The sequence below is a fragment of the Hyla sarda genome, chromosome 9 (assembly GCF_029499605.1).
Source record: "Hyla sarda isolate aHylSar1 chromosome 9, aHylSar1.hap1, whole genome shotgun sequence".
Taxonomy (NCBI): Eukaryota; Metazoa; Chordata; class Amphibia; order Anura; family Hylidae; genus Hyla; species Hyla sarda.
In genome coordinates this window covers 92,895,688-92,923,354 of record NC_079197.1, presented here as the reverse complement: position 1 = coordinate 92,923,354, position 27,667 = coordinate 92,895,688, and the positions used below count along the sequence as shown (strand labels likewise).

The 27,667-nt window shown below is 44.2% G+C and overlaps 1 protein-coding gene across 3 annotated transcripts in view; it reads left to right on the top strand.

The window, feature by feature from the left end:
- TENM1 (teneurin transmembrane protein 1) overlaps positions 1-27,667 on the top strand; it is an 876,412-nt gene that overhangs the window by 741,133 nt on the left and 107,612 nt on the right. For all 3 annotated transcript variants that reach the window (XM_056539239.1, XM_056539238.1, XM_056539237.1), the window contains 2 exons: positions 9,474-9,840; positions 20,218-20,728. In XM_056539239.1, coding sequence (XP_056395214.1) covers positions 9,474-9,840; positions 20,218-20,728 — 878 coding nt within the window. The remainder of the gene's footprint in view (positions 1-9,473; positions 9,841-20,217; positions 20,729-27,667) is intronic.

Here is a 27,667-nt window from a genome sequence, read left to right as displayed (position 1 = left end):
ATGCAGTAGAGCTGAGTGAGTGATCATGTGTATGCAGTATATCTGAGTGAGTGATCATGTGTATGCAGGAGTGCTGAGTGTGTGATTGTGAGCATGCAGCAGAGCTGAGTGTGTGATCATGTGTATGCAGCAGAGCTGAGTGTGATAGTGTAAATGCAGCAGAGCTGAGTGTGTGATTGAGTGTATGCAGCAGAGCCACGTGTGTGATTGTGTGTATGCAGCAGTGCTGAGTGTGTGATCAGGTGTATGCAGCAGAGCTGAGTGTGTGATTGTGTGTATGCAGCAGAGCTGAGTGAGTGATCAGGTGTATGCAGCAGAGCTGAGTGTTAAACCCAGACACAATGTGTACTTGATAAAGATTTATGATTTTACTATTGTGCAGAGTTTTGCTTGGCACACACTGCTGCTCCAGCACTTCTAGCTATGTGAGCATTGTACTGTGGAAAAATGCCACAGCTCTGTGAAGTGTGAGGTAGAGAAGGAGTGCATGGTAGAGCCACGGTGGGGTGTTTCTATATTTGCACAAAATGTATGAAAGGACGTGTGCTTTTGTAAATTTTGTGACTTTTGTAAATTTTGTAAATAGACAAGCAGTGTAAAGGGGTAGATCTGTGTCTACAATAGACACCTAATGATAAATCTCCTCCAATATGTTTATATGTGTGTGTATGTTCCAGCATCACTTCCAAACGGCTAAAGATATTAACATGAAACTTGGCACACATGTTACTTATATGTCAACAACAAACATAGGCTAGGTAATTTAACCCTTACTCACCCCCATTTGCCAGGGTCGGGGTTTTTATTTAAAGTCCCATGCAAGTCTATGGGAAATATATGTTACTGCATAACTTTCCAACACCTGGAGATATTTCGATAATTCTCAGTCACATGTTACTTATATGGCCAATAAAATAACAGGATAGTTAATTTAACCCTAACCTATCCTCATTTATGAGGGTCTGGGTTTTTGTTTAAAGTCCAAAGCAAATCTATGGGAAATGTATGTGCCAGCATAACTTTAGTACGGCTGGAGAGAATTCACTAATACTTGGTCACATGTTACTTATATGTCAAATAAAAATATATAATAGTTAAATTAACCTCTACCCTACCCCCATATGTGAAGGATGGGTTTTTTGTTTCAAGTCCCATGCAAGTACATAGGACTTCTTGTACCTTACTCCACAAGCTCCGCTCTGCATCTCCTGGTGAGTGTGTCACTGGCAAGCCACACCCTCCTTGCTTGCCATTCCCCATCTTGAAAAGATACGCCCACCATTTAAGCCACACCCCTTTTCTTTTCAGTTTACAATATCTTTACCAGAACTCAGCCCCACCTGAGGACGGTATATGGGGATTAGAAATGAGGATTAGATATGAGGGCAGGATATTGGTACAGGATATGAGGATGGGATATAAGGTTGGAATATGAGGTCAGGATATGAGGATGGGATATGAGGGCAAGATATGGGGACGGGATATGAGGACCGGATATGGGGACGGGATATGAGGTTGGGATACGAGGTTGGGATATGAGGTCGGGATATGAGGACAGGATATGAGGATGGTATATGAGAATGGGATATGGGGATGGAATATGAGGTCGGGATGTGAGGTTGGGATAGGAGGTTGGGGTATGAGGTCAGGATATAAGGACGGGATATGAGGTCGAGATATGAGGACAAAATATGAGGACAGGATATGAAGTCAGAATATAAAGAAGTGATTTGGGGTCAGGATATGAGGTCGGAATATGAGGAGGTAATTTGGGGTCAGGATATGAGAAGGGGATATGGGGTCAAGATTTAAGGACAGGTTATGAGGACAAACGCTTCCTTCTTTGTTGCTTTTTGGGTGTAGGTAAGGGTTAATATAACTATCATATTTTTATTTGACATATAAGTAATATGTGTACCAGGTATTCTTGAAATATCTCCAGCCGTACGGAAGTTATGTGGGAACATACATTTACCATATTGTATATATGAAGAATGATACGCTGCACTCACCAAGTTTCCAACAAGATGTGTCTTCTTTATTCAAGCGAGATAAAAGCACGCCAGCAGGTACAGCGCGAGAGCGGGTATACAGACAAGCGGGGGGAGTGGCCACGGACCGTTGCGTGCTCACAGCACTTCCTCAGGCCATACGTCACTCCGTTAAGAGGTGTGTTCTTGTACCTGCCGACACAGGTATCACCTTGGTGACCATACAACAAACAAGTAAAATTCACATTAAAGGTGAAAAACAAGTTAAAATCTACATCCTAATGACGTTGTGAGTCTCCTTCGATATGTACAAACATTAGGTGGCTAAAAATGCCCCCATTTCCCATTTGTCGTTCAGACCTAATTGGCCTAATACATCTGTCCGGAGAATCCATTTGGATTCTCTCCTTAGGAGTTCCTGATTCTTGTTATTATTTCTCCCTGCATATTCCACTTTTTCTATTGCACTGAATTTAAAAGGGATAGGTTAATTTGCATAATAATAAGAATCGGGAACTCCTAAGGAGAGAATCCAAATGGATTCTCCGGACAGATGCATTAGGCCAATTAGGTCTGAACGACAAATGTGAAATGGGGGCATTTTTAGCCACCTAATGTTTGTACATATCGAAGGAGACTCACAACGTCATTAGGATGTAGTTTTTAACTTGTTTTTCACCTTTAATGTGAATTTTACTTGTTTGTTGTATGGTCAACCTGGTAATACCTGCGCCGTCAGGTTCAAGAACACACCTCTTGACGGAGTGACGTATGGTCTGAGGAAGTGCTGTGAGCACGCAACGGTCCATCGCCACTCCCCCCGCTTGTCTGTGTACCCGCTCTCCCGCTGTACCTGCTGGCGTGCTTTTATCTCGCTTGAATAAAGAAGACACATCTTGTTGGAAACTTGGTGAGTGCAGTGTATCATTCTTCATATATACAATGTGATTATCTTCTGGTTACTGTCTGCACGCTTGCACCACGAGTACCATCAGCCGCACGAGTACATCTGATCGATCCCCACCAATAGTACACCTGTATAAGAAGCCTCTGAATGAACTACTGGTGCCGGTATCTATGTCTCTTAAGTAAGAAATACATTTACCATAGATTTGCATTGGACTTTAAACCCGTAAGGACCAGGCCATTTTACACCTTAAGGACCAGAGCATTTTTTGCAATTCTGACCACTGTCACTTTAAACATTAATAACTCCGGAATGCTTTTACTTATCATTCTGATTCCGAGATTAGTTTTTTTGTGACATATTCTACTTTAACATAGTGGAAAATTTTTGTGGTAACTTGCATCCTTTCTTGGTGAAAAATCCCCAAATTTGTTGAAAAAAATGAAAATTTAGCATTTTTCTAACTTTGAAGCACTGCTTGTAAGGAAAATGGATATTCAAAATAAATTAATTTTTGGTTCACATATACAATATGTCTACTTTATGTTTGCATCATAAAAATTATGAGTTTTTACTTTTGGAAGACACCAGAGGGCTTCAAAGTTAAGCAGCAATTTTTACATTTTTCACAAAACTTTCAAACTCACTATTTTTCAGTGACCAATTCAGGTTTGAAGTGGATTTGAAGGGTCTTTATCTTAGAAATACCCCACAAATGTCCCCATTATAAAAACTGCACCCCCCAAAGTATTCAAAATGACATTCAGCAAGTGTTTTAACCCTTTAGGTGTTTCACAGGAATAGCAGCAAAATGAAGAAGAAAATTCAAAATCTTCATTTTTTACACTTGCATGTTCTTGTAGACCCAATTTTTGAATTTTTACAAGGGGTAAAAAGGAGAAAATGTTTACTTGTATTTGAAACCCAATTTCTCTCAAGTAAGCACATACCTCATATGTCTATGTAAACTGTTCGGTGGGTGCAGTAGAGGGCTCAGAAGTGAAGGAGCGACAAATGGTTTTTGGGGGGCATGTCACCTTTAGGAAGCCCCTATGGTGCCAGAACAGCAAAAAAAAAACACATTGCCTACCATTTTGGAAACTAGACCCCTCGGGGGACATAACAAGGGGTAAAGTGAATATTAATACCCCACAGGTGATTCACGACTTTTGCATATGTAAAAAAAAAAATAATAATAATTTTTCTACCTAAAATGCTTTGTTTCCCAAAAATGTTATATTTTTAAAAAGGGTAATAGCAGAAAATACCCCCCAAAATTTGAAGCCCAATTTCTCCCTATTCAGAAAATACCCCATATGGGGGTGAAAAATGCTCTGCTGGCGCACTACAGGTCTCAGAAGAGAAGGAGTCACATTTGGCTTTTTGAAAGCAAATTTTGCTCTGGGGGCATGCCGCATTTAGGAAGCCCCTATGGTGCCAGAACAGCAAAAAAAAAAACACATGGCATACCATTTTGGAAACTAGACCCCTCGGGAATGTAACAAGGGGTAATGTGAACCTTAATACCCCACAGGTGTTTCATGACTTTTGCATATGTAAACATTTTTATTTTTACCTAAAATGCTTTGTTTCCCAAAAATTTTATATTTTTAAAAAAGGGTAATAGCAGAAAATACCCCGCAAAATTTGAAGCCCAATTTCTCCCGATTCAGAAAACACCCCATATGGGGGTGAAAAGTGCTCTGCTGGCACACTACAGGTCTCAGAAGAGAAGGAGTCACATTTGGCTTTTTGAAAGCAAATTTTGCTCTGGGGGCATGCCACATTTAGGAAGCCCCTATGGTGCCAGAACAGCAAAAAAAAAAAAACACAAGGCATACCATTTTGGAAACTAAACTCCTTGAGGAACATAACAAGGGGTAATGTGAACCTTTATACCCCACAGGTGTTTCACGACTTTTGCATATGTAAAAAAAAAAATGCTTGTTTTCCCAAAAATTTCACATTTTTAAAAAGGGTAATAGCAGAAAATACCCCCAAAATTTGTAACACAATTTCTCCCGAGTATGCCACATACCCCATATGTGACCCTAAACTGTTGCCTTGAAATACGACAGGGCTCCAAAGCGAAAGAGCGGCATGCGCATTTGAGGCCTAAATTAGGGACTTGCATAGGGGTGGACATAGGGGTATTCTACGCCAGTGATTCCCAAACAGGGTGCCTCCAGCTGTTGTAAAACTCCCAGCATGCCTGGACAGTCAGTGGCTATCTGGCAATACTAGGAGTAGTTGTTTTGCAACAGCTGGAGGCTCCGTTTTGGAAACAGTGGCGTACCAGACGTTTTTCATTTTTATTGGGGAGGTGGGAATGTGTATATGTAGTGTTTTTTACTTTTTATTTTATTGTGTGTTAGTGTACTGTAGTGTTTTTAGGGTACAGTCACACGGGCAGGGGTTCACAGTAGTTTTTTGCTGGCAGTTTGAGCTGCGGCAGAAAATTTGCCGCAGCTCAAACTTGCAGCCGGATACTTACTGTAAACCTCCGCCCATGTGAGTGTACCCTGTACATTCACATTGGGGGGGGGGGGAGAGAAACATCCAGCTGTTGCCAAACTACAACTCCCAGCATGTACGGTCTATCAGTGCATGCTGGGAGTTGTAGTTTTGCAACAGCTGGAGGCACACTGGTTGTGAAACACCGAGTTTGGTAACAAACTCAGTGTTTTGCAACCAGTGTGCCTTCAGCTGTTGCAAAAGCTACAACCCCCAGCATGTACGGACAGTGGAAGGGCATGCTGGGACTTGTAGTTATGCAACAGCTGGAGGCATACTACTTTGGCTGGGGATTGTAGTTATGCAACAGCTGGAGACACACTGGTTTGCTACTTAACTCAGTGTTTCACAACCAGTGTGCCTTCAGCTGTTGCAAAACTACAACTCTCAGCAGTAACCGACAGCCAATGGGCATGCTGGGAGTTGTAGTTATGCAACCAGCAGATGCACCACTACAACTCCCAACATGGACTTTAGCTGATTGTGCAAGCTGGGAGTTGTAGTTATACAACAGCTGAAGGTACACTTTTCCATAGAAAAAATGTGCCTCCAGCTGTTGCAAAACTGTAAGCCCCAGCATGCCCATAAGGGAATGCTGGGAGTTGTGGTGGTCTGCCTCCTGCTGTTGCATAACTACAGCTCCCAGCGTGCCCTTTTTGCATGCTTGGAGCTGTTGGAGGCTGTCACTCACGTCCAACTGCTGATCCATGCAGCCGCTGCAGGTCAGTCCCTCGCCGCCGCTGCTCCTGGGGCCCCGATCCCAACAGGGATGCCGGGGATCAGGGTCCCCAGCTGCCGGGGTCCTCTTACCACACCCGATCACGTCCTCCGGAAGAGGGGCGGAGCGGGTTGCGGGAGTGACACCAGCAGCAGGTGCGCTGATTGGTCGGCTGGTAAACCGGACGACGAATCAAGGCGATCATGAGGTGGCACCAGTGCAACCTCACCCCTGCTGGCTATGGCTGTTCGGGGCCTTCAGAGACGGCCCCGATCAGCCAGTAATTCTGGGTCACCGGGTCACTGGAGACCCGATTGACCCGGAATCGGCCACAGATCTCTGGGCTGAATTGTTCAGCGATCTGCGGCCATCGCCGACATGGGGGGGTCATCATGACCCCCCTGGGCGATATGCCGCGATGCCTGCTGATCGATATCAGCAGGTATCGGGCACCGGCTCACCTCCGGCTAGCGGCCGGGGGCCTGGAATGGACAGGACGTACTCATACGTCCTCGGTCCTTAAGGACTCGGAAACGGGGGCGCATGAGTACGTCCATTGTCCTTAAGAGGTTAAACAAAAACCCTGACCCTCACAAATGGGGTAGTTAAGGGTTAAATTAACTATCCTTTATTTTAAGTGGACATATAAGCAAGATGTGACCAAGTATTATTGAAATATCTCCAGCCGTTTGGAAGTTATGCAGCAACATATATTTCCCATTTCCCAAAACCCTGCCCCTGACAAATGGGGGTGAGTAAGGGTTAAATCACCTATCCTATGTTTATTGTTGACATGTAACATGTGTGCCAAGTTTCATGTTAATATCTTTAGCCGTTTGGACGTGATGCTGAAACATACACATACATACATACACACATACATACATACACACATACATACACACATACATACACACACACGCACACACACATACACACACATACACACACACATACGTACACACACACATACATACACACATTGAATTTTATATACATAGATATATATATAGATATATAATGATCTCTGCACAGGATCATGCCTCGAAAACTCACTCGTAGAAGCCGTTGAGTAATCCACAAACTACAGGTTTTTATGGTCTGTTCAATAAGATGGATGCTCAATAAGCATGAACAAAAAATTACATGGAAATCTATGTAAAAACATTTAGAAAACAAAATATTTTAGTACCTGGTTTTAACTACTAAACCATAAGTGATGCCTTCCCTTTAAATGTGATCCACACTGTGTGAGTAAGAATTGAACTGATGTTAAAGCCACCAAGGACACTGTACCACCTACCTTTATGTAGATGCCCTTGTAATGGATACTTTATTCTTATACCATTGTTTCCTTTGTGCTAAGCAAACTCTTAGAATAGAATGAATAGATTCACCTTGTTTACAAAAGTTTAGACTAATAAAGTAGAGCTACATTTAGAGGTCAAAGGGATAATTAGCACTGACAATACTGAGAAATTAGATGTATAGCAGCTCTAATACTAAATGTAAGAAATATTAACCATTGATAGCACATTGGATGAATGTTTTATGAAATCGGACCTTGAAAAGGGTTAAACTCACAAGTGATGAAGGGAGTGATTGCCGGCTGATTGCTTAGGATCCGGAGCAGCTATGAAGCATTTTTACCATACATTGTTAGAATAAAAATATCTGATAAATGTAAATGGGGCCTGATTGAGGGATTTGCTGTGTTTTCCAATGAATCAGAAGAGAAGGTACTGCAGTATGTGACACGTGTTGTAGTGGCAGTTTAAAGCAGTGACAATTCAGCAATTTTAATATCTTCTGTAAGAACGTAAGCCTGTTTTTTTTCTTGATAATAAGACAAAATTTTAATTTAGAGTGACCACATGAGAAATCTTGTTTTTAATTTACGTCTACTATATTTCTTTTTGTTTTGCATAACTGTTTATTTATTCGTTTTTCAATCTACTGTATTTGGGAATTGTCATGCCCGGCATGTTGCCCATTTAGTGATCTTTTTATTTTCCAGATTCAAATATGTTCTCCATAGTCTTCAATCAATACAGTTGCTATACTGGAAGTCCAGTTGTATCTTTGGAAATAAATGTTCCATGGTTCATACATTTGATATTATTTTCTTCACAACCATTGATTTGTAATTTATATAGGCTACTATAAATATTCCAGCAGACAATTACCGTATTTTTCGCCCTATAGGACGCAACGGCGTATAAGACGCACCCAATTTATAGGTGCAAAATCTAAAAAAATAAAGATTTTGAACCCAATAGTGGTCTTCAACCTGCGGACCTCCAGATGTTGCAAAACTACAACTCCCAGCATGCCCGGACAGCCGTTGGCTGTCCGGGCATGCTGGGAGTTGTAGTTTTGCAACATATGGAGGTTCGCAGATTGAAGGCTACTGAATAGGAGGTAATACTCACGTGTCCCCGCCGCTCCGGACCCGTCAGCGCTGCCCTGGATGTCACTCCATCGCTGTCGCCGTGTCCCCGTCGCTCTCCGTCGCTGCCATCACGTCGTTACGCACGCCGACGCACGTACGCGATGACGAGGAAGGAGAGCGCCGGCCATACAGGGGATCCCTGAACGGAGAAGACACCGAGGAGGCAGGTAAGGTCCCTCCCGGTGTCCTGTAAGCACTAACCCGGCTACTCAGTCGGGCTGTTTGGGACCGCCGCGGTGAAATCGCGGCGGTCCCGAACAGCCCGACTGAACAGCCGGGTTAGTGTCACTTTCCCTTCAGACGCGGCGGTCAGCTTTGATCGCCGCATCTGAAGGGTTAATACAGGGCATCACCACGATCGGTGATGTCCTGTATTAGCCGCGGGTCCCGGCCGTTGATGGCCGCAGGGACCACCGCGATAGGGATGTATTCGCTGTATAAGACGCACCGACTTTTTCCCCCCAGTTTTGGGGAAGAAAAAGTGCGTCTTATACGGCGAAAAATACGGTACTTTTTGTTAGAAAGTTCTTTGATAATAAACTGATAACAAGATGTCCCACTGTTGAGATCTCTTGGGATTAGATGTCATCTGTAGGGAAAAATCCTCTAACAGCAAAATTCAAGATCACCACACTACAATACCTCTGCATTTCTCCCCGCAAGAGCAATAAAAAAAATCGAGGAAATAGGGGTGCATGAACCATAACTTTTTGTTGATTATTCTAAAATATATATATATATATATTTATATTTATTTTTTTTCCCTAGGGATAGTTATTTTTTTCTCTACATGGTTGTACATTTCAGAATTTGAAGTAACTTTTCAGAACATACTAATTGATAGTCTACAACCAACTAATAAAATGAATTCACACTGTTTATTCTTTACAGGTTCGACTAGAATGGCCAACAGATCTTGCTGTCAACCCAATGGATAATTCATTATATGTCTTAGACAATAACATTGTACTCCAGATTTCTGATAATAAACAAGTGAGAATTATTGCTGGAAGACCAATACATTGCCAAGTTCCAGGTATAGACTACTTTCTGGTCAGCAAAGTGGCAATTCATTCCACCCTCGAATCTGCACGAGCCATTGCTGTATCACACAGTGGAGTCCTCTACATTGCTGAAACAGATGAAAGGAAGATTAACAGAATACAGCAAGTTACCACAAATGGAGAAATGTCTACGTTAGTTGGAGCCCCCACAGACTGTGACTGCAAGATCGACCCAAATTGTGACTGTTTTTCAGGTCAGATAAAGTGTTTTTTGTAAAAATAAAATTGTATCTTATTAGTACAACATTAGTACACAGAAAACACATTTTGCAAGTCAATAATGAGACCTAAGACTAGAGTTAAAGGAATACTCTGATGCTGAATTTTGTACCCCTCAAATGTTCCCCACGGCTGTACCTCTCTGTCCATGTACTTCTTTCTTCAATCGGTCCAGCCCTTCTCCCGGTGCGGCGGCGCGTAGGTCTCGCCCCTTCCAGGTTATGGTGGTGTGGAGGATAACGTAAAAATCGTCATCCCCCATGTTGCTTTGCTCTGATTTCCTGTCCCTCTGTGCCTCCCTCCTCCTCACCCCCTCCCTTCATTCATGATTTCCCCTCCCCTCTCTCATGATCTCCCCTCCCCAGTAATTACAATAATCACGCCCCCCTGCTGCTGCCCTGCATGTAAACTCACCCCCATGATTTGTGTCTCCCTCCCTTCCCCCCGCACCAAACAAAGTGCGCTCCTCAGCTGCACTTGGCTCACAGTGGAGATATAGCTATTTGAGCACACGCTGCTCTCATAGCTATATCTCCCTGGTGCCTGACAAGCAGCAGGACGTGCTTCCACAGCCCCTCTCAAGTGTATAATGCAGTTGTTTCCCAACCAGGGTGCCTCCAGCTGTTGCTGGGAATACAACACCCAGCATGATCGGACAGTAGTCCGGGCTTGCTGGGAGATGTAGTTTTGCAACAGCTGGAGGCAGCCTGGTTAGGAAACATTGGTATAATGTAAAAAACACATACATTTCCCATTCATGTTGCCTCCAACTGTATCATAACATTGCACTGATAGGCAGAGGGTATTCTGACGCGTTTGCACAGCCCAGCCAATGACGGCTGTGCAAACGATGAGTATATGAATATGTAAAGGGTGGGAGTGACCTAATCGCAGTGAGGGGGGCAGGCTGAGAGCGGGGAGGAGGCTAGGGGGGCCGGCTTAGAGAGGGGAGGATGATGAGAGCGGTGACGTTTCGTTACCAAGATGGCCACTGTCGGCCAAACACACGGGGTACGAAATTCATAATTGTGGCTGACAGGTAGTACTTCCGGATATCAGCAAAGTCGGGGATGTGTGCAAGTGAGACAACGGAGGTAATTGACATTCTTATATAACTTCTTGCTGTCTTTACAATGCCATAAAATAACTTTGCTCCAGAGTACTCCTTTAAGTGAACTTTTCAAAAGGTTGGTTCACCAAACTTTCTGAAAACAGGTTCTCTGTGAATCAGCAACGATATAAGTCTCAACACATGAATAAGTCAACACATAAGTTTCAACACTTCCTAGGAGATCTAAAGCGCTATATAACACTGCATGGGTCAGGAATGTATTCAAGTAGTTTGAAAGTGGTTTTAAGGCTATGTTAATATCATAGTTCCAAGGACATGTGGTAACCCATGGTAACGAAGACCTTGTTTAAAAACACACTGCACTAGCAGATTTTGAATGCTTTTTAAAAGGTTACTCCGCTCCCCAGCATTCAGGAACTGAATGTTCACATTGAGTTCCTGAACGCTGTGTGCGGGCTTCCGCGTTCACGCCCGCCCCCTCATGACGTCACAGCCTGCACCCTCAATGAAAGTCTATTGGAAGGGGGCATGACAGCCGACACGCCCCCTCCCATAGACTGGCATTGAGGGGGCGGGACGTGACGCCACATGACGGGGCGTGACGTCACGAGGGGGTGATCAGGAACTCAATGTACCGGATGCTGGGGAGCGGAGTAACCCTTTAACACTAATATAAAGGTGCAAGTGTTACGCCGAGCGCTCCGGGTCCCCGCTCCTCCCCGGAGCGCTCGCTACACTCTCCTCACTGCAGCGCTCCGGTCAGATCCACTGACCCGGGGCGCTGCGATACCGCCTCCAGCCGGGATGCGATTCGCGATGCGGGTAGCGCCCGCTCGCGATGCGCACCCCGGCTCCGGTACCTGACTCGCTCTCCGTCGGTCCTGTCCCGGCGCGCGCGGCCCCGCTCCTTAGGGCGCGCGCGCGCCGGGTCTTTGCGATTTAAAGGGCCACTGCGCCGCTGATTGGCGCAGTGGTTCCAATTAGTCTGATCACCTGTGCACTTCCCTATATCACCTCACTTCCCCTGCACTTCCTTGCCGGATCTTGTTGCCATCGTGCCAGTGAAAGCGTTTCCTTGTGTGTTCCTAGCCTGTGTTCCAGACCTCCTGCCGTTGCCCCTGACTACGATCCTTGCTGCCTGCCCCGACCTTCTGCTACGTCCGACCTTGCTTCTGTCTACTCCCTTGTACCGCGCCTATCTTCAGCAGCCAGAGAGGTGAGCCGTTGCTAGTGGATACGACCTGGTCACTACCGCCGCAGCAAGACCATCCCGCTTTGCGGCGGGCTCTGGTGAAAACCAGTAGTGACTTAGAACCGATCCACTAGCACGGTCCACGCCAATCCCTCTCCGGCACAGAGGATCCACTACCTGCCAGCCGGCATCGTGACAGTAGATCCGGCCATGGATCCCGCTGAAGTTCCTCTGCCAGTTGTCGCTGACCTCACCACGGTGGTCGCCCAGCAGTCACAACAGATAGCGCAACAAGGCCAACAGCTGTCTCAACTGACCGTTATGCTACAGCAGTTACTACCACAGCTTCAGCAATCATCTCCTCCGCCAGCTCCTGCACCTCCTCCGCAGCGAGTGGCCGCTTCTGGTCTACGCCTATCCTTGCCGGATAAATTTGATGGGGACTCTAAGTTTTGCCGTGGCTTTCTTTCCCAATGTTCCCTGCACCTGGAGATGATGTCGGACCAGTTTCCCACTGAAAGGTCTAAGGTGGCTTTCGTAGTCAGCCTTCTGTCTGGAAAAGCCCTGTCTTGGGCCACACCGCTCTGGGACCGCAATGACCCCGTCACTGCCTCTGTACACTCCTTCTTCTCGGAAATCCGAAGTGTCTTTGAGGAACCTGCCCGAGCCTCTTCTGCTGAGACTGCCCTGTTGAACCTGGTCCAGGGTAATTCTTCCGTTGGCGAGTATGCTGTACAATTCCGTACTCTTGCTTCAGAATTATCCTGGAATAATGAGGCCCTCTGCGCGACCTTTAAAAAAGGCCTATCCAGCAACATTAAAGATGTTCTGGCCGCACGAGAAATCCCTGCTAATCTACATGAACTCATTCACCTTGCTACTCGCATTGACATGCGTTTTTCCGAAAGGCGTCAGGAGCTCCGCCAGGATATGGACTCTGTTCGCACGAGGCGTTTCTTCTCCTCGGCTCCTCTCTCCTCTGGTCCCCTGCAATCCGTTCCTGTGCCTCCCGCCGTGGAGGCTACGCAGGTCGACCGGTCTCGCCTGACACCTCAAGAGAGGACACGACGCCGCATGGAGAATCTCTGCCTGTACTGTGCTAGTACCGAACACTTCCTGAGGGATTGTCCTATCCGACCTCCCCGCCTGGAAAGACGTACGCTGACTCCGCACAAAGGTGAGACAGTCCTTGATGTCTACTCTGCTTCTCCACGTCTTACTGTGCCTGTGCGGATGTCTGCCTCTGCCTTCTCCTTCTCTACTATGGCCTTCTTGGACTCTGGATCTGCAGGAAATTTTATTTTGGCCTCTCTCGTCAACAGGTTCAACATCCCAGTGACCAGTCTCGCCAGACCCCTTTACATCAATTGTGTAAACAATGAAAGATTGGACTGTACCATACGTTTCCGCACGGAGCCCCTTCTAATGTGCATCGGATCTCATCACGAGAGGATTGAACTTTTGGTCCTCCCCAATTGCACTTCTGAAATTCTCCTTGGACTTCCCTGGCTTCAACTTCATTCCCCAACCCTGGATTGGTCCACTGGGGAGATCAAGAGTTGGGGGCCCTCTTGTTCCAAGGACTGTCTAAAACCGGTTCCCAGTAACCCTTGCCGTGACTCTGTGGTTCCTCCAGTAACCGGTCTCCCTAAGGCCTATATGGACTTTGCGGATGTTTTTTGCAAAAAACAAGCGGAGACTCTACCTCCTCACAGGCCTTATGATTGTCCTATCGACCTCCTCCCGGGCACTACTCCACCCCGGGGCAGAATTTATCCTCTGTCCGCCCCAGAGACTCTTGCCATGTCTGAATACGTCCAGGAAAATTTAAAAAAGGGCTTTATCCGTAAATCCTCCTCTCCTGCCGGAGCCGGATTTTTCTTTGTGTCCAAAAAAGATGGCTCCCTACGTCCTTGCATTGACTACCGCGGTCTTAATAAAATCACGGTTAAGAACCGCTACCCCCTATCCCTCATCTCTGAACTCTTTGATCGCCTCCAAGGTGCCCACATCTTTACTAAACTGGACTTAAGAGGTGCTTATAATCTCATCCGCATCAGAGAGGGGGATGAATGGAAAACGGCATTTAACACCAGAGATGGACACTTTGAGTATCTGGTCATGCCCTTTGGCCTGTGCAACGCCCCTGCCGTCTTCCAAGACTTTGTTAATGAAATTTTTCGTGATCTTTTATACTCCTGTGTTGTTGTATATCTGGACGATATCCTGATTTTTTCTGCCAATCTAGAAGAACACCGCCAGCATGTCCGTATGGTTCTTCAGAGACTTCGTGACAATCAACTCTATGCCAAAATTGAGAAATGTCTGTTTGAATGCCAATCTCTTCCTTTTCTAGGATACTTGGTCTCTGGCCAGGGACTACAAATGGATCCAGACAAACTCTCTGCCGTCTTAGATTGGCCACGCCCCTCCGGACTCCGTGCTATCCAACGCTTTTTGGGGTTCGCCAATTATTACAGGCAATTTATTCCACATTTTTCTACCGTTGTGGCTCCTATCGTGGCTTTAACCAAAAAAAATGCCGATCCCAAGTCTTGGCCTCCTCAAGCGGAAGACGCCTTTAAACGACTCAAGTCTGCCTTTTCTTCGGCTCCCGTGCTCTCCAGACCTGACCCTTCCAAACCCTTCCTATTGGAGGTTGATGCCTCCTCAGTGGGAGCTGGAGCTGTTCTTCTACAAAAAAATTCTTCCGGGCATGCTGTCACTTGTGGTTTTTTTTTCTAGGACCTTCTCTCCGGCGGAGAGGAACTACTCCATCGGGGATCGAGAACTTCTAGCCATCAAATTAGCACTTGAGGAATGGAGGCATCTGCTGGAGGGATCAAGATTTCCAGTTATTATTTACACCGATCACAAGAACCTCTCCTACCTCCAGTCTGCCCAACGGCTGAATCCTCGCCAGGCCCGGTGGTCTCTGTTCTTTGCCCGATTTAATTTTGAAATTCACTTTCGGCCTGCCGATAAGAACATTAGGGCCGATGCTCTCTCTCGTTCCTCGGATGCTTCGGAAGTTGAACTCTCTCCGCAACACATCATTCCTCCTGACTGTCTGATTTCCACTTCTCCAGCCTCCATCAGGCAAACTCCTCCAGGAAAGACCTTTGTTTCTCCACGCCAACGCCTCGGAATCCTCAAATGGGGTCACTCCTCCCATCTCGCAGGTCATGTGGGCATCAAGAAATCTGTGCAACTCATCTCCCGCTTCTATTGGTGGCCGACTCTGGAGACGGATGTTGTGGACTTTGTGCGAGCCTGCACTATCTGTGCCCGGGATAAGACTCCTCGCCAGAAGCCCGCTGGTTTTCTTCATCCCCTGCCTGTCCCCGAACAGCCTTGGTCTCTGATTGGTATGGATTTTATTACTGATTTACCCCCTTCCCGTGGCAACACTGTTATTTGGGTGGTCGTTGATCGATTCTCCAAAATGGCACATTTCGTCCCTCTTCCTGGTCTTCCTTCAGCGCCTCAGTTGGCTAAACAATTTTTTGTACACATTTTTCGTCTTCACGGGTTGCCTACGCAGATCGTCTCGGATAGAGGCGTCCAATTCGTGTCTAAATTCTGGAGGGCTCTCTGTAAACAACTCAAGATTAAATTAAATTTTTCTTCTGCATATCATCCCCAATCCAATGGACAAGTAGAAAGAATTAACCAGGTCTTGGGTGATTATTTACAACATTTTGTTTCCTCCCGCCAGGATGACTGGGCAGATCTCCTTCCATGGGCCGAATTCTCGTATAACTTCAGAGTCTCTGAATCTTCCTCCAAATCCCCATTTTTCGTGGTGTACGGCCGTCACCCTCTTCCCCCCCTCCCTACCCCCTTGCCCTCTGGTCTGCCCGCTGTGGATGAAATTTCTCGTGACCTTTCCATCATATGGAGAGAGACCCAAAATTCTCTCTTACAGGCTTCATCACGCATGAAGAAGTTCGCGGATAAGAAAAGAAGAGCTCCTCCCATTTTTTCCCCTGGAGACAAGGTATGGCTCTCCGCTAAATATGTCCGCTTCCGTGTCCCTAGCTACAAGTTGGGACCACGCTATCTTGGTCCTTTCAAAATTTTGTGCCAGATTAATCCTGTCTCTTACAAACTTCTTCTTCCTCCTTCTCTTCGTATTCCTAATGCCTTTCACGTTTCTCTTCTTAAACCACTCATCATCAACCGTTTCTCTCCCAAATCTGTTCCTCCCACTCCTGTTTCCGGCTCCTCGGACATCTTCTCCGTCAAAGAGATTCTGGCATCTAAAAAGGTCAGAGGGAAAACCTTTTTTTTAGTGGATTGGGAGGGTTGTGGTCCAGAAGAGAGATCCTGGGAACCTGAGGACAATATCCTAGACAAAAGTCTGCTCCTCAGGTTCTCAGGCTCTAAGAAGAGGGGGAGACCCAAGGGGGGGGGTACTGTTACGCCGAGCGCTCCGGGTCCCCGCTCCTCCCCGGAGCGCTCGCTACACTCTCCTCACTGCAGCGCTCCGGTCAGATCCACTGACCCGGGGCGCTGCGATACCGCCTCCAGCCGGGATGCGATTCGCGATGCGGGTAGCGCCCGCTCGCGATGCGCACCCCGGCTCCCGTACCTGACTCGCTCTCCGTCGGTCCTGTCCCGGCGCGCGCGGCCCCGCTCCTTAGGGCGCGCGCGCGCCGGGTCTTTGCGATTTAAAGGGCCACTGCGCCGCTGATTGGCGCAGTGGTTCCAATTAGTCTGATCACCTGTGCACTTCCCTATATCACCTCACTTCCCCTGCACTTCCTTGCCGGATCTTGTTGCCATCGTGCCAGTGAAAGCGTTTCCTTGTGTGTTCCTAGCCTGTGTTCCAGACCTCCTGCCGTTGCCCCTGACTACGATCCTTGCTGCCTGCCCCGACCTTCTGCTACGTCCGACCTTGCTTCTGTCTACTCCCTTGTACCGCGCCTATCTTCAGCAGCCAGAGAGGTGAGCCGTTGCTAGTGGATACGACCTGGTCACTACCGCCGCAGCAAGACCATCCCGCTTTGCGGCGGGCTCTGGTGAAAACCAGTAGTGACTTAGAACCGATCCACTAGCACGGTCCACGCCAATCCCTCTCCGGCACAGAGGATCCACTACCTGCCAGCCGGCATCGTGACAGCAAGTATCCCTTTTTGTTGTTCAGCGAGTCTTTGTCACTTCTAATTTCGCCAGGCTCGGCTCGCTCATGAGATGTGAAGAACATATGCACAACCTGTAAAGGCAGATATTCCTATAGTGGGTCCACTATATTGATTCCATCAGCTACATTTACTTATTTCTCTACTACTGAATTAATTAAATTGTCCACATTATCAACGGCTCAAAAACTCAATTTGATAAACCTGAAAGGATTTTTACTAGACTAATAGATTGAGGTGTTCTGTGAAGCCCTGCCAATTCTTAAATTTTCCATGCACAGTTCTGCTTTCATTAAGGAATACAGAAACTCCCCCATTTACTTGCATGGTATCACGTTGCCATGCTTTGGTCAGTGTCAATTGTGTACAGACTCAAAAACAATGAAATTTAAAAAAAATATATGTGTGTCATTAAATTCTACTGTCCCCCAGCTACACCTATACCTTTTTTTGCATTTAAAGGGAATCAATCAGAAGATTTTAGCATACATAATACTTGAAAACATGTTATATATGCTAAAATCATTATCCTCACCATCCCCGGGGAATGTTTTTGCCCGCAGGGATGCAGCATAGTGCAGATGGTGTCAAGCATGTGTGGCAGAAAACAGGTGACGAGTACAAAGCCAAGTGTGTCTTGCCTACAGTAAAGCACAGTGGTGGAAGTGTCATGGACACCTCCAAGATAACCACTGCGTAAAGAAGCTGAGGGTAAAAGTGATAGACTTGCCTAGCATGTTTTCAGACCTAAACCCTATTAAGCATCTGAGGTGCATCCTCAAACAGAAGGTGGGGGAGCACAAGGTCTCCAACATTCACCAGCTCTGTTATGTCATCAGAGAGGAGTAGAAGACATGTGAAGCTCTGGTAAACTCCATGCCTAAAAGTGCTGGAAAATAATGGTGGGCACACAAAATAATGTCACTTTGGACCCAATTTGGACATTTTCACTTAGGGGTGTACTCACTTTAGTTGCCAAGGTTTAGACATTAATAGCTGTGTGTTGAGTTATTTTGATTGGACACAACATTAAACACTGTTATACAGGCTGTGCACTCACCACTTTACATTGTAGCAGAGTGTCATTTCTGCAGTGTTGTCACATGAAAAGATAAAATAAAATATTAACAGAAATGTGATGGGTGGACTCACATATGTGAGATACTGTATTTTGTAGCCATTTCTATATTGTATCAGTTTAGTAAAGAAACTCATTTTAACTAGTCTGACAGTTCCTATTTGTTAGATCGTAGCCCATGTTACAGGTTTGCTTATTTGCAGGTTGTGCTAACAAAAATAAATAAGATGATTATCTTCCCCAGTCATGTTTTGTAACCATGATCACAGAATCGAATATAAATTTTATATTGCAAGGTTGTACATGACCATGGTTACTGCACAGATCTGCCTATCAAATCAGCCAATTTGATTTACCATGATAAAATAAGTCACCCGCTAACAGTCTATAATTCTGAAAAGTCACATTCTGTCCAGTTTTACAGCTGATCCTCAGGCATACTAATCCTAGAGAAAACAAAATGATTTGACATAGCCAGACTCTGTTTGCAAGATCTATTATGGGACCCCGGCATCAACATTTCTCAGAAGCTTTATCGGTTTTAGTTGCAGCATACTGTAAACACTCATGGACCTCCTACCATATGTCCTCAACATCTCTATAGATGCCGACAACAGCTGCCACCTGAGGCTGTGTAGAAATGGGAAGAAAAATGACGGGACATTGACTATTGACCATCTCAGTTGGCATTTACCAGAGACGTGGTTACTGAGGGCCAAATTGACCCAAGGTGGCAACTGCAACAAGTATCTTCTTAGGCCTTAACATTGGTTCGAAACAACCAATCCGTCCATTAAGGTGAAAGAGATATTTGAGGCTTCATAGAAACTTCTGTGAAAGTGTATTACAAACAGCACCGTACAAACAAAGGAGGAGAGCCAAAGACCCGAATCCAACAAAGTTCTTGAAGTAGGCAGGAGCCATGGCTGGAGCAGAGAAAACCATCGTCAGGAGTTACAGCCACCCATGGGGAGTCATCAAAGGTTTAACATTTTAAGACTAACAAAAGAAATTGCCTGGTTTAAACAACCCATTTTTTATATGCTTAAACCTTGTTGGGTTATAAAGAATTATGAAGCCTATAAAGGTGTGTGTGTATGGCATTGCACTGAAAAGGACATTTGGGAGGAGCTTTTTGGGGGAAAGTCTTGTCTGTCAGCTGCTGGCAGCCAGTCAACATTGCCGAGAGTAGTCTTGGCTTTGCAGCTCATATTGATTCAATGAACAGTTATTTTGAGCTGAATGCCAAGCAAAGTGTACAATGCACCAAAATGAATTTTCATTGATTCAGGATAGGCACTATGTAATGTTTCATTAACCCTTAAGTGCTACGGTGAGTGAACCAAGCATTCAAAAAGTAGGCTAGCAGTAGAGATTGGGGGTGTCAGCATCAGGACCCCTAAAATTTGTTCCACTCTACTGAAAAGTATTTGTCCAAACCAGACTATGACCTATTTTTTCCATAACCGTTATCCATTGTCCCTAATATATCATAAAAAAGTAGTCAATTTTGCTAACACGCACAAACAAATCTCTATTTACATGCAATTGCAGTAATACATTGAGGAGATTGCTGTGTAGGGAAATACGGCAGATGTCCTGGCACCGTACATGTAGCTAGGATAAAACAAACAAACAATTTTTAAACCAGCAGGGCTTTGAATCTTCAAAAATTAGTATTGCTGAGATAAATGCAGGATAATGCTAATCTTTGCTGATTCACACTTAAAATTACACCATTTCCACTAATGCATTTTAAAATGTTCTGTGAATATGAAATTTCTTATGTTTTATAGACTTTCCTCTATAGATATTAAAACATGTGCAATTTGCAGATTAATACATTTGATATTATTTGTCCCATAGGTGATGGTGGATTTGCAAAAGATGCCAGGCTGAAAGCGCCCTCATCGTTAGCTGTTTCTCCAGATGGCACTCTGTACATAGCTGATCTTGGCAACATACGCATTCGAGCAGTCACTAAGAACAAGCCTCATCTGAATACCATGAATATGTATGAGGTTTCCTCTCCAGCAGACCAAGAATTGTATCAGTTCAGTACCAATGGGACCCATCTTCACACTTTAAATCTTATAACTAGAGACTATGTGTACAATTTTACATACAATGGTGATGGGGATGTAATCTCTATCACCACCAGTAATGGAAATTCAGTTCATATACGTCGAGATGCTGGGGGCATTCCTTTGTGGCTGGTTGTTCCCGGAGGACAAGTCTACTGGCTCACTATCAGCAGCAATGGAGTTCTCAAAAGGATATCTGCTCAAGGATATAACCTAGCATTGATGACGTACCATGGCAGTACTGGGCTTCTGGCAACCAAAAGCAATGAGAATGGTTGGACAACAGTTTATGAGTAAGTTGACATTTCGTGAGATTTTAGTACAGTAGAATCTCCCTATAGGGGACACTCACGGGGAATAAAAACGTGTCTGCTATTGAGAGATGTCCCCTATTGGTAAAAGAGGCTAAAAAAATCTTCCTAAATGAGGGAATACTGTCCTGTACTCACTCCAGAGTATAATTACGTATAAAACATGATAAAATGCAATATTACAGTAATATCTCCCAGTGTCATTTGATCTCCCCTTATCTCCCCCCCCGTATGTTTTCATCCCCCCTTTTATACCCTGTGCCATCTTATCCCCTCTTGCATTGTGCCAAAGTATCCCCCCCTTACCCCCTGTTTCACATCATTTCCCCCTAATCCTCCGTGCCATTTAATTCCCCCTTTATTACCCTCTGTGTAAATTCATCACCCCCGCTTAATAAATTGGCACAGGGGGATAAAGGGGGAATGTAATGCCACAGGGGGTGGAAAAGAGGGGGTGATGAATTTGCACAGTGGGCAATAAAGGGGGAATGAAATAACAAAGGGGGGGATTCAGATGGAATGATGTGGCACAGGGGGTAATAAAGTAGCATAAAGGGATCAGGGAAGGAGGGGGTGAAAGATGTGGCCAGTGGACATACAAAATCAGGAGAGCACTGTTTAAACATCAGTCTTCTGCTTCTGTAGGGGGCCCCTTACTGGGGTATTGGCTGTACCCCCTTAGGCCGGCCCTGTTTACAACGTAGGGCCGGCACATAAGCCTGATTGTCCCTTATTGGGAGTGTTTTGTCCCCTATTGGCAGTGTATTGTCCCCTATTGTCCCCAATTTGGTGTATCCGTGTCTGCTATTGGGAATGTCCCCTATTCGCAGGGTTCAAATACATTAAGTCTTATGGGACTCTGCCAGGGAATCAAAACTGTCCGCTATTAGGAGGTGTTCCCTATTGGGACGTGTCCACTAAGGGAGATCTTACTGTATATTAATATATTTCATTTTGCAGGTCACTAGATTTACATACTATCTAACGTGTTCTTCTGTCTAGGAATATCACCCCAGACATAAAAGAGTATGGCATTTTACAGTGAGGGCAATCTAATGACTGCTTATAATAGTCCTCTATGGGGACCTAAAAATTGTCAAATAAAAAAGTGTTTAAAAACATTAAAAAAAACTGCCATCATATATCTTAATACCCCCCCCCCCCCATATGCCCCCTCCCATAGACATGAATGGAGGGGGTGTGGCGTGATGTCACGTCCCCAGTCCCGGAAACCTGGAGGTTTCCGAAACTGGAGATTCAGCACCCGCATTGAATGTGGGTGCTGCAGGGAGATCGTGGGGGGTCTCAGCAGCGGGCCCCCCGCGATCAGACATCTTATCTCCTATCCTTTGGATAGGGGATAAAATGTTTTTTTCCCAGAATACCCCTTTAAGGGATTATATACATTTTTACACTCACTCATGTTGATATACTACTTTAAACAGGTACTTTTAAAGATCAACTCCAGGTTATGATAAAAGTACATGCACCACAAACATTCGAGCTTCCTATTCTCTTCTGTCCATAACTAAAAATTCCCCACAGACTTTGCCTGTTTTAGGTTGTCTTCTTGTTGCGTGACCAGTGGTCTTATTGGCTCAATGTTGCTTACTGTCTAAACACAAAATAACAGCATTTGGCATTGCAGAAACCTAATTGTCTTCAAGTTTGTTGAAAGATAAAAGTGTACTCTTGAAGTATACTGGTTTGTTGGGGATCTGTGGGTTCCTTAGGGGAGTGCAATAGCTGCAGCTGCGGCTTCTCTCATTAGATCCATCGTCTTAGATTTTACTTAAGAGCAGCTGCTTTGTAACCAAAAGATATTTTTTGCTCAGATGTAATGTTATTTGGCACTTATTCTTTTAAGCAGTCTCTCAGTAATGTTTTTTTTTGTAGTAGTTTAATTGAAGTAGAAGTTGTCATATAGCACTTTGGTCTAAGGGAGAGGCCATCCACAGCAGAGCTGCTCTCCTATCCAGTAATGATATATCACTAGATGTTTTGTCCTCGTGGAAAGGAGCTTTGTGAGGACCAAACTCGCAGCATGTGAAATACGTGCTAGAAGTATTTAGGAGCTACTAAAATGTTATTGACTATGTATTTTAAAATACCAGTTTATATACCGTATTTATTGGCGTATAACACGCAAAATTTTTAGCCTAAAGTATATCTGCGTTTTATATGCCGATAAGCCGCTGCAGTTCAATGATTTAAAGTGGGCGCTTTAAATCAATGAACTGCAGCAGCTTTTGCGGGGCCAGAGACCTGCCGTCGCTGCCCGCTTCTCTGCCCCTGCCTATCCTGGGGTCCAGAGACCGCCGCCGCCACTGCCCCATTGCCTCCCCATCCCCGGTTTTATAATTACAGTACCTGTTCCCGGGGTCCGCGCTGCTTCTGGCTCCGGCGGTGTCCTGCGTTGTTGCTATGCGCTGCGCAATGACGAGTGACGTCTTCAACGCGACATCAGTGGCCCGGCGCACAGTGACAGCCTCCGGAGCCAGAAGCAGCGTGGACCCCGGGAACAGGTACCATAGTTATAAAACCGGGGATGGGGGAGGCAATGGGGCAGTGGCGGCGGCGGTTTCTGTATAGCCAGGGGGAAAAAAGCGGCGGCAGCAGGACTCTAGACCCCAGGAAAGGCAGGGGGAAAGAAGCAGGCAGCGGCGGCGGTCTCTGACCCTAAAAAAGCAGCGCTTCTGCGGGGTCAGAAACAGTCTATGTACACACACACGCACCCTCATTTTACCAAGGATATTTGGGTAAAAAACTTTTTTACCCAAATATCCTTGGAAAAATGAGGGTGCATGTTACAGGCCGGTGTGTGGTATAGCCCGATAAATACGGTATTTGAAAAGGAGCGTTTACCTTATTTGGATGAAATAATGGCATCCTTCATGAAATGGCAACCAGATGACATCATAGAAGTTAGATTGGTGAGGGCATGGTAACTGAGAATAGGTGGATTTCATCGCTTAGGTTGATATGTTTGGTTATAACCAGGTTCTGGTCTATGTTGTCAGTATTATTGATCTGATCTACGGTGGGACCTACTAAATAATGTCACTATTATCTGATCTCGGTAGGACCTACCAAAATCTGTCAGTATTATTGATCACACACGATGGTGACCCATGTGCAGAATTCCTTAAATTTGTGGGAGGAGATTATGCACAATGAGATCACTATTCATATGTAAATCATCCCTGTGGGCAATTCCCTGAATATATATTTAGTTCTCTCCACAGGATGACCTTCCATTACATCACCAGTAATTTAATATACGTGATCTTATGAACTGCTTAAATCTCTATAATGCAATTCATATCTCTGGACCTGACTATTTACCCAGAATATTTAAAAGCTCATTGATTTACGCTATAGCAGTATGTTTTGCAATATCATGAAATAACATACAAGTATTATTAACTTGCAAATTTGCAAATTAAATTGCAAATTTATTGGTTATGATTTAAAAAACTAAATGAGTATATAAAGAGATTATACATGTATGAATCATTAATCAATATGACACATATAGGACATTATTGAAGCGTTATTTAACCCCTTAAGGATGCAGCCCATTTGGGCCTTAAGGACGCAGACAATTAAATTTTAACTTTTTAGTTTTTTCTTCCTCGCCTTCAAAAAATCATAACTCTTTAAAATTTTCATCCACAGACTAGTATGAGGGCTTGTTTTTTTTTTTTGCGTGACCAGTTGTCCGTTGTAATGCCATCACTCACTTTACCATAAAATGTATGGCGCAACCAAAAAAATACTATTTGTGTGGGGAAATTAAAAAGAAAACCGCAATTTTGCTAATTTTGGAAGGTTCTGTTTTCACACCATACAATTTACGGTAAAAATGACATGTGTTCTTTATACTTTGGGTCAACACGATTAAAATGATACCCATGATAACATACTTTTCTATTACTGTTGCGCTTAAAAAAAAAATCGCAGACTTTTTAACCAAATTAGTACGTTTAAAATCCCTCTATTTTGAAGACCTATCTTTTTTTAATTTTTCCGTATAAGCGGCGGTATGAGGGCTCATTTTTTTCAACATGATCTGTACTTTTTATTGATACCATATTTGCTTATATAGAACTTTTAATCCATTTTTTATAAAAAATTTTGGGAATAAAATGTTATAAAAAAAGCATCTATTTTGGACTTTTTTTTATTTTTACATTCACGCCATTCACCGTACGGTATCATTGATATTTTATTTTAATAGTTCAGATATTTATGCATGCGGCGATACCAAATATGTATATAAAATATTTTTTAACACTTTTTGGGGGGGAAATAGGGAAAATGGGACAATTTACGTTTTTATTGGGGGAGGGGGGTTTTCACATTTTTTTTAACTTTTATTTTTACACTTTAATGGTCCCCAAGGGGACTATTTATAGCAATCACTCGATTGCTAATACTGTTCAGTGCTATGTATAGGACATAGCACTGATCAGGGTTATCGGTCATCTTCTGCTCTGGTCTACGGGAAGGCAGATCAGAGCAGAAGACGCCAGGAAGGCAGCGGAGCAAGGTGAGGGGACCTCCGCCTGCCGTGCTGGATGATCCGATCGCCGCGGCAGCGCTGCCGCGGCTTTCAAGGCTGGTCCACTGGTGCCAGAAAGTTAAACAGATTTGTAAATTACTTCTATTAAAAAATCCCAATCCTTTCAGTACTTATCAGCTGCTATATACTACAGAAGAAGTTATTTTCTTTTTGAATTTCTTTTCTGTCTGACCACAGTGCTCTCTGCTGACACCTATGTCCATTTTAAGAATTGCAGTAAATGGAGGGAAAAAAAGCGGAGGTAGCGCCGGGTGTGGTGTAGGTCTTTAGCCGGTGTAGGTGGGTACCCAGGTGGGGGTAGCGTATTCCTTGCCGGTGATGGTAGCTTGGTATACAGGCCAGCAGCGTGAGGACGAAGCCCAGAGGAGAGTCCGTAGAGTAATGCAGAGGTATAGGAGAGAAAAGCTGCGGTGGCCCTCCCAAGGAAATAACCCCAAGTCTTGGGTATTGGTGAAAAATAAATAAATAATTTATTCTTACAGCATAAGAAATCAAAGAAAATAATAAATAAATATAAAGCAAGACGATTTTCGGGAGTCACAGCTCCCTTTTCCAATTGCAGGTGGTTGCTGTGACTCCCGAAACGCGTCTTGCTTTATATTTATTTATTATTTTCATTGATTTCTTATGCTGTAAGAATAAATTAATTATTTATTTTTCACCAATACCCACGACTTTGTGGTTATTTCCTTGGGAGCGGCTCCGCAGATTTTTTCTCCTATACCTCTGCATTTTAAGAATTGTCCAGAGTAGGAGCAAATCCCAAGAGCAAACCTCTCCTGCTCTGGACAGTTCCTGACATGGACAGAGGTGTCAGCAGAGAGCATGTTGTCAGACAGAAAGGAAATTCAAAAAGAAAAGGACTTCCTCTGTAGTATACATCATCTAAACAGTACTGGAAGGATTGGGATTTTTAATAGAAGTAATTCACAAACCTGTTTAACTTTCTGGCACCAGCTGATTTAAAAAAAATGTTTTCCAGTGGAGTGCCTCTTTTATGTGTGTCAGAGAAACTTCTTGTGAATAAAAGAGGGGACACCATCACCTACCAGATCCTCCTTACCCAGCTGCTATTTCTATGGGTAAAAAGTAGTTATGCACCAACCTTGAGGCTGTGTTTTTGTTTTTGCCCTGATCTTCCCAACATTGTGGCAAAAAAAAACTTTTGGAAAAATGGAAGCATAAACAGACAAAATGCAGTAAAAAAAAAGTGCAGTGAGTATTCAATGTGTGAACACAGCCTAAAGACTTGAAATGGTATCTTCTTAATACACATCCATTGCCATATAGGTCAAATCCCATTTGTCTTATGGCAATATTTTTAAATGCACTTTTAGGGTAGGGTCCCATGTGCCATTGACTTCAAAGGGTAGGAAAATGTGCAGCAGCAAATATGCAGCACAGTATGCAGCATAATACACATGTGACCATACCCTTAATAAGAAGATGCATTTGCACCATGTGAACTGACCTAAACCCACTTCTGAGTCTAATGAATTCACCTAGGTAATTATCCATCAACCTAATAAGATGACCAGGTGCAGTGATTAAACGCTACACCCAAATCCAGAGGATTCTTAGAAAATGTAGGCTGCATTACAGAATCACTTCAGTGATGGAATTGTGCACAAACATAGAGCCAATAATGCCTGCTAGATTAGCTACAATAAGTTATAAGAAAACATACACAAGAACATCTACTTTATTCTCTAATTATAGCCTATTCAGCACTATACAAGCAAAAATAGAATAAAAAAAAGAAATTCCCCGTATATTGTGTATATAGGATATGCCAGATTTTGTATGGGAATACACATAGCATGTTTTGTTTTTTGTTTTGGAAGAGCGAAAGGGGATAAAGCAGGTAGGCTACTATAATGAGTGTTCGGCTAAGTTTCTACTTGTTTTTTTGTCCTGCGTTTTTTGGTTTGAAAAAAAAACGCAAGAAGAAACGTCAGTGCAATTTCCTGCGTCTGGTGTTTTTCCTGGTGTTTTTTTGCCCCTTTGGTGTTTTTTTTTTTTTTTTTTGGTACCCAAAATCTGTGGGTGCCAAATAAAATAAAAAAAAGGATGCAGTAGTGATGGAAAGAAATGTATTTAACGAAATTTATAATTTTTATTACAAAATTTTAATTCATTTTTAATTAAGTGTGTAGACATTTGTTAGGTAGTACCACTACTCCCAGCATGGAACAGACTGTTGCATAATGGGAGTAGTAGTACCTGTACTAATAGACATATCGCCTCGTGTGTCAGTCCTGGCACCCAATGCGATCGTTCATAATATAGCAGAGACGTGGAGCGCTTCTATACAGCACTCGCATCTCTGCTCTGTT